This window comes from Macrosteles quadrilineatus, unplaced genomic scaffold (assembly GCF_028750875.1).
Source record: "Macrosteles quadrilineatus isolate MER2022 unplaced genomic scaffold, UCM_ALF_1.0 Scaffold_3__2_contigs__length_128488019, whole genome shotgun sequence".
Lineage (NCBI taxonomy): Eukaryota > Metazoa > Arthropoda > Insecta > Hemiptera > Cicadellidae > Macrosteles > Macrosteles quadrilineatus.
This window is the reverse complement of record NW_026542596.1, coordinates 37969941-37978002: the sequence shown is the minus strand read 5'-3', so window position 1 is coordinate 37978002 and position 8062 is coordinate 37969941. Positions and strand designations below refer to the sequence as shown.

Sequence of the window (8062 nt, the reverse complement as noted above, 5' to 3'; positions counted from 1 at the left end):
CCGATTTTGATGAAATTTGGTATTTAGGTACTAATCCATGGTATCTCCAAGGGTTTTTTTTCATTTTTTTTAAATTTTGATTTTTAAGTAGATTTTCCTATAAAACCCATCAAATAACGGATTTTCTCAAAAATGACCCGAACGATTTTGATAAAATTTTAGTATGTTGTAGCCCTTTAAATTTTGAACAAAATAGTAGCACTCCCATTTCTGTAAAAATTACGGTTCAAAAGTTATTGTAAATTATGTTATTTTTCCATTTAAAAACCCTTATAAAATACGAGAAAATCGTATTTTTTAAATAAACCGGTTTAGATTGACATTAGTATGTGATAATACTTATACTGTAATTGCAAACAACATAGTGCAACTCCCTATTTCTGTAAAAATGATGGTTCAAAAGATATTGTAACTTATGTTATTTTCCCATAAAAACCCAAATGGATTTTTGAAAAAAAAAAACGATTCTGATTGAAATCATTCTGTTGAGAGAAAGTATGTGTCAGAATGCTGATACCGTTTATTTTAATTTAGTTACTTATACAAATATCAAATCACGTTTGCTCCGCTCAACTCAACTGGCTTTCACCTCTCTGAAAGCAATCCTAGCACATGCTTTCTGTGATCATATTTTATGGTAGTTTATCCTAGATTATGGTAACGTTGAAACAAACATTAATTAAGTGTTATTATAAGTTTATTTGTAGAGGTCAACAATTAATTTAACTTTAACAGATGATCTCCTCCAATGATACCATGGCAGGTAGTAGAAGTAGAATGTCTTGCGAATGTGATCAAATATCCCTACGCAGATGACCACATAATTGAAGAAGAACCTGCGTAATGGAGTGCGTAATGGATGACTTACTTCTGGTGTTTCCCCTGGTAAAAATCATAACAAGTTAATCGGTTAACATTTTAGTCTTTACCTATTCATTAAATTACGTATGTCTTTTGAAGATCGAGGACATTTGCCGATTCAGTGAAAGTTCTTCCTTTGTAAGAGAGCTAGGCTTTGTTTATTATCAATAATGCTCTGGACCTTCAGCTTAGGTATGCACTCTGAGCCTTAAAGCATTGATTTGAACATAAAAGCAATAATAGTCTGAAAAGCAAGATTTGAACCTGATTGCTCTAATCCTTAAACCAGTGCCATCAGTCAGTAGTCATACTAAAAACACGGCTGGTTAGCATTGACATAAAACCACATTAGGACAGGACGACGTCAGTCGGTCCAGCTAGTATTATTATAAAAGGCAAAGCCCTCACTGACTCATTCCATCTCACTCACTCACTCATCACTAATTCTCCCACTTCCCATTTACCTATGAGGCTGAAATTCGATACACCGATTCTTTGGGCATTAAATAGGAAAACTAAAAAGTTTTTATTCCGATCGGGCTTTCGGGCTCCACCCCAAGGGGGGCTCTGGAATTTCCCATGTTACCCTTATGAGTACTCATATTTAAATGGTATTAATGAATCTTAACAGCTGTTTCAATTAAACAAGTTGGTTCTGTTCTATGATGTTCAATAGCATTAAAGTTACAAGGATTACCAACAGGGTGCAGCACTGTTATTTTTTTATATTTATGACAACAGCTAATTTGCAACCAAAAGGTGAGTGAGCGTAGCGAACGAACTTCAACCTGGAGGCAAGCTCCAACCTAAAGGTGAGTGAGCGTAGCGAACGAACTTCAACCAGGACGTGATTGAGCCATGCGAACGAGCTCACTTATGAAGTTAAACGGGTACAGCTAGTGTGACTATAAGATGGTAGCAAGATGGTAGATGGTTGTTGGTTGTACTATAACCAAAAATAATAAATATAGACTGACAGCTGTGCTGCGGTTAGCACAAGTTCTGGCGTCCACCGCTAGGATTGTCGTGTATTTACGGTGCACAACACACACAACGGTGCAGCGTCTCCTGGTAGTCCAGTCGTTAAAGATAAATATATAATAGAGGTTCGACAAAATTGTTTTAAAAGGTTTTTCAACGGATTTCAATACTTTTATACCTACAACACAACAAAATCTGACTAGGGGAAGTACCTGATATTAAGGTATTTAAATTAAAGTAATAATTGCTCCCAGAAAATAAAAATAGTTAAAAAACATTATTGTTGGATATAGGGTGTGATATATCGTTTTTAATGATTAAAACGGTGGGAAAACTAAATCTGCAGCTTAAAATGTGATTAGACTTCATTTGATGCCACAAAATGGCTGCCAAAATACGTTTCATTGAGAAAAAACTAAAGTAAAACTTACCTTTAGATATAGGGTGTAGTATATCGAATTCAATGTTTTCGAGGGTGGCAAAATCAAAAAATACCCCCGCCGCAGCAAACCTGCAGACTTAGTGAATTTCCATTTGCCTGATTGGATTTTGCACTGGAATGTCTCCTTAAAAATATTACATTTATTCCCTAGTTAAATAGGATTAGTTTAACAAGTACTTATGTTTGCTGCAACAGGGAGAGTAAATACCCCCGCCGCAGCAAACCTGCAGACTAAGCGAATTTCCATTGACCTGATTGGATTTACACTAAAATGCCTCCATAAAAATAGCACATTTATTTTCTATTTAAATAGAATTAGTTTAACAAGTACCTTAGGTTTGCTGCAACAGGGAGGGAATATAACAAAATTAGTATATTTTAATGTTTTACTAAATGGTATTCAAAGTGTTTGCTGTTGCAAATGTACACCTCTAGGTCTCAATTAAAACAAATCTTGTCTAAAAAAATAAAATAGTACTCAGATTGTTGATCTTGGAAGATTGATAAAGTTAAGAACACAACTGCAAATATTCTTAGTTATTTTACAATTACATGGCTCTAATAGTGCTTTGAATGAATAATTTGTTTGAATCAGCATTAATAGCCTACATACCGTTGGACTTCTACAAATGCTTAAATTGCCTTCCATTTTGTTCCATGCAAACCCCAACTCTGTTTATGCACGTACAGTAGTACTTCTTCTCCACTATTATGGTACTGTATTGCTATTTTACTACCGCAGGTGCATTCACACCTCTCTTACAGATCCAGTAAGTTCATTATAATTTGTTTTATCTGATCAAACGTGACCAGTTTCACGCACACGCTCATTGATTTCATGATGATTTTTTTTTTATTTACCAGTAGCATTTATAGACAGTATTCATTCAAAGCACTATTAGAATTTTGTAAATTGTAAAATAACTAAGAATATTTGCAGTTGTGTTTTTTTCCTTTATTAATCCTCCAAGTTTAACAATCTGGGTAGTATTTTAATTTGTTAACATAATTAGTTTTAATTGAGACCTAGACGTGTACATTTACAACAGCAAACACTTTGAATACCATTTAATAAAACATTAAAATACACTAATTTCGCTATATCTCTTTAACCGATGAAGATACCAAAAAACATTAAATAAAAAAATTATAGCAAATTTCAAGGGCTACAATGTGGTTTGTAATGAAACCCATGCTGCTATTTGAAATTTTTGAGATAACAGCTTTTGAAACTTCAAAAAGTTTGAAAATGCGTAACATAAGTAAAAAGATAGCAAAAGGGTTGAAACTAGAGTTTTTTGAAAGCTCATTTATTAATTAAAGTGTTGTCAAAATTTGAACCCCACACGAAATTCCACCTCTTTACAGTGAAAATTAGTTCAAAGGTCTATTTTTTGTACGTTTTTGAACACTCTGTAAATAGGGATGAAGATAATTTAAATCTTTTTCCACTAAAATACTCAGGACTAAAGGACCTTTAAAAAGAGGTATAACACGACCCCCCTTTACATTTGAAAATTTCCCAAAAACCACCCCCACTCCTCAAAATCTGCCCTTTGGGGTGCTTTTTTGGGGTTGAAAATAATTTAGCTGAATTCCTTGGGGTCAAAATAGGGGGTTCCAGTTGCAATTAGGTTTCCATTTGCTTTCATATTGGAGCTATACAAGCCGGCCGGGTGGTCTGAGACACCCTGTATATATATAAATCTATATATATATATATACATACATATATAAAAATTTGAACGAATGGTGTTTTTGGCCTCTGGAGACATCAAAATAAAAAAAGTAAATCGTAAGTACTGGCCATTGTAAAAGTTAAACTCGACATACTTCAACTTATTTCTAAAGGTAATTTCTTTTACTTTTTGGAGCGTATTTTGGTGACTTAAATTTTATGACCTTATATTAGATACAATCACATTTTAAGTAGATTTTTTATTTTGCCACCCTCAAAAACATTTAATTCGATAAACTACACAATATATCTATATAAAGGAATGTTTTATTTTAGTTTTTTATTCTCCACGAATCGTATTTTGGCGGCCATTTTGTAGCATCAAATGAGGTCAAATCATATTTTAAGTTGCAGATTTAGTTTCCCACCCTTGTAAACATTAAAACCGATATACTACACCCTATATTTAGCAATAATGTGTTTAACTATTTTTTTTCTGGGAGCAATTATTATTCTAATTTAATTATCCTAATATCAGGTCCTTCCCCAAGTCAGATTTTTTGATTTGTGGATATTTATAGGCATGTACTGTGGATGCGATACTCCCTGGTGTGGATTAACGTCCGCACGGGTGAGTACTACGACTATCCGCAGTACTATCCTGACAATTAGACCAATTTGTAATTACCAAGACAAACATGTGGTTCGCATTCCACTATAAACTGTAGGTCCCTTAGTTGCCATTAGCTGTATGGGCTATTAATTAACAGCTGTGTCTAAGGAATGTCGGCCTTAGTCACTAACAAGACTACAAGACGCCACTCATCCTACACTCATCTCCATTCATACTTGGCTTAAACTACCTACTTTGTATGGTCGCCATTTCATAGAACAGTATTAACAGATTTCGGTAGACTTTTTTGTGTTGTTTGAAGGTATAAAAGTATTGAAATCCGTTGAAAACCCTTTTTGAAACAATGTTGTCGAACTTAACTCAATGACTGGACTATAGTGGCAAAACGATCTGACGACGGCAGCGAATCGAGCAACAAGCGGCACATCACGGAAACTTCCTTTGACAGTCTATTCTATTTGTCCTATGGTTTTACCTTTCTAAAAGTTAGAATGTCGCCAGGAGAACCCATACAGCTGTCCTTGACCATAAGGACATTAATGTCTTTAATGTCTTTTAAATGTCTATTTAGTGTCTATTTAATGTCTTTAAATACAGACATTGAAGTCTGCCTAAAAAACGGCTAATCTTAGCCAGCAATGAAGCTACATAGAATATCATCTCATTCCATTCTACACTCATAATACCCTGCAGTCCGGTGGGGCATACGGGAGGGACTATGGCTAAAGGTGTGGTGACGTCATATCTCTAGTGGCTAATGTCTTCTCTTGAGGGAACCATTACCGTTAACGAGACGATATGGTATTACCTTTATATTACCGTTAATGAGGCGTTCGTGGCGTAATTGACAGCGTCTCGGACTGGTTTTCTGGAGATCTCGAGTTCGAATCCAGCCGATTAGCATTTAAATTTACTTTTTGTCTAAGATTTTGCTTAGAATGCGAATATTTCATCTTAATGTACATCTTTTGTTAGAAATTTAGTCATTTATGATTTTATTTATGAGTAGAACTATTAAAAAAAATTGTAAGCCTTCATTCGATTTTTATTTTATACCTTATTTATATTATCAGCAAATTTAATTAGTTAGGTTAGGTTATTACAGTTTTTATAATTAAAAAGTTAATTTTATAACTAAAAATTATAAAACTAATTAAAAATTTTTCAACTTAGCAGTTCTAGCGGCGAACGCTGACATTACAAGATATGTTAGCCATAGTCCCTCCCGTGTGTCCCACTGCCCTGCAATTGCATTCAGCTTAAAATATATACAGTCTTAGTGAAGATGATTAATTAATAAATGAGTGGTATGAGATATATATATATACTTACGATCTGTATTTTCGTTCATCATAAGCCACATATAGATGATAAAGCAGGCGTTAATCAGTAACACTATCAGTAAGAGCAATTGCTGTAGGAGTTTACTAAAACTCGTAGTATTAAGGAACATCCTAAGGGATTGCACATATCCGTATTTGGGTGTCTTTACGACAGTGAAGGCGAAGGAGCAAAGTTCACAAGAATCTCGGACTGACCATGTCAACCATTCTTCCAAACATGCAACATGTACCCAGCCCAACGTACCTGCTCAGAAGAAAACATAGTCAATCATTGTTGTTGACCAACAGGGCGTGTTGTAAAACATTTATTGTACAATACCAATAAGATGAAGATGAATGACATTTTAGTGCCTAAGCTGACACATCAACCTCACTGTAAAATTCATGAGGTATTGAATATATTCTAAACCAGTGTTTTTTTTTTTTTTTTTTTTACCTATGGTGAGTTTTAAAATAGTTCTCATAGAATCTTATTTGATAAAATAATTCTTCGTAATTGAAAATGTTTACTAATGAATGACTGAGCAACAATCTTCTATTTTAGGCAAGAAAAGTGTAAAATGTGAATAATGTAAATGTAAATGAGGAATGTGCTGTTCCTAAAGATGTTGTCAAGCAAAGTTGACCAACATCATCTATATCTGCATATCAACAGTTTGACGTGTATATACTCAATAGTAAAATATCCCTTTAGAAATGTTGGGAAATTCTTCAAGAGTATATTTAGTGTTGACTGATATAAATAAAAATGCCATAAGGGTGGTGAAAACTAACTGTATTCCCAACTCTAATACTAGTTTAAATGATAGGCTTACCTCAGGTACGATACTTAACCCTTTAAGACTCAAAGGCTGATTGATATTTTAAACAAAAAGTAGTATTAGTAACCACTGATCGAACCAATTAACGGTTGCCAGCTCAGAAGTGGAAGTTGATGATATCGGTCAGTACACAAGTAGGGTTTGAAAATGTCATCACAAATCTGATATTATAGTTCGGCCGCTTAGAAAACGACCTAATGCTAATGCTAAACCAATGTTAGAGGAGGTCGCTTTCTAAGCGGCCGAACTATAGTTTCACTACTTAATGCTATTTGTGTGTCTCCAAAAAACTTAATTCAAAATTATTTTTATTTTGGTTTCAAAAAAATATGAACGATTAAATCCCTGGAGTTCAAAGGGTAGACCTAGTTAGGGCGAACTTTGTCGTTAAGACCTTTTGATGATTCAACGCATAGACAAATAGAATAAATATAGACCGGCAGCAGTGCTGTGGTTATATAGCATATGTTCCGGCGCCCACCGCTAGGAGTGCCGTGTTGTTACGGGACGGCACACACCGCTGCAGCGCCTGCTGGTAGCTCCTGCGCTTCTCGCCTGCAGCGGTGTGTGCCGTAACTACATGGCACTCCTAGCGAGGGCGCTATAACCTTCCTTTGACAGTCTATATTTATTCTGTTTGTCGATGTTCAGCGCTACATTGTTTTATTTGTAATTTACAATTTAGTACATCAATAAAATACCTTTACAGTGACATGGAGAAGATAGTAAATCAGTTCCTGTGTTAAGCTTGCATATTCTACAAGGGACGGAACTTTCACTGCTAACTGTATTACGTGTTGGAGTCTCTGACGAGTTTACACCAAAGAGCACATCCACCCCTTGTGGATATTTGGGCAAAGCAGTTCCACTGCAATCAGCCATGGCTTAAATTTATTTGTTAACTGGATCTAAAAATTTTAGGTTAATTATATCACCTTTGTTTCTATGGTTATCAAGTTTTATTCCAAGTTCCACAAAAAATATTACTATAAAGGTTGATTTTTAAGTCTACAGCAAACACAACACAACACTGAATTATATTTTGTAAACAACTTCATATGTACAATGTAAAAACATATGATGGTCCATCACTAATCCAGACTAGATGAGTTGGGTTGCAATATTCAACATCCGCCTCACCCAACTTAGCTCGGTATAAGTCCTAGGCACTTTTGAAATTTGTGATGTTTTGGTTCGCTTAGTCCTTTAGTAAAAATATCAGCAACCATGTATTCTGTGGGTTGGTAGTTCAATTGTATTTCTCCATTTTGTACTTTTTCCCGTATAAAATGTTCTCTGATA

General features: G+C 34.7%; 1 protein-coding gene across 1 annotated transcript; it reads right to left on the bottom strand.

The window, feature by feature from the left end:
- Window positions 1–697: 697 nt before the first annotated feature.
- Window positions 698–7642, bottom strand: LOC128989119 (E3 ubiquitin-protein ligase MARCHF2-like). Its single transcript, XM_054410985.1, has 3 exons — window positions 7462–7642; window positions 5929–6183; window positions 698–882 (listed from the first exon to the last, which is right to left on the bottom strand). The coding sequence occupies exons 1-3, from the start codon at window positions 7640–7642 to the stop codon at window positions 698–700; spliced, it is 621 nt and encodes a 206-aa protein (XP_054266960.1).
- Between the last annotated feature and the right edge of the window lie 420 nt (window positions 7643–8062).

Coding starts and splice junctions, on each gene's coding strand:
- LOC128989119 (XM_054410985.1), bottom strand. CDS start 7,642: ATGGCTGATTGCAGTGGAACTGCTTTGCCCAAATATCCACAAGGGGTG. Junction 6,184..7,461: donor TTCTCCATGTCACTGTAAAG/GTATTTTATTGA, acceptor TCTTCTGAGCAG/GTACGTTGGGCTGGGTACAT. Junction 883..5,928: donor GATGAACGAAAATACAGATC/GTAAGTATATAT, acceptor GATTTTTACCAG/GGGAAACACCAGAAGTAAGT.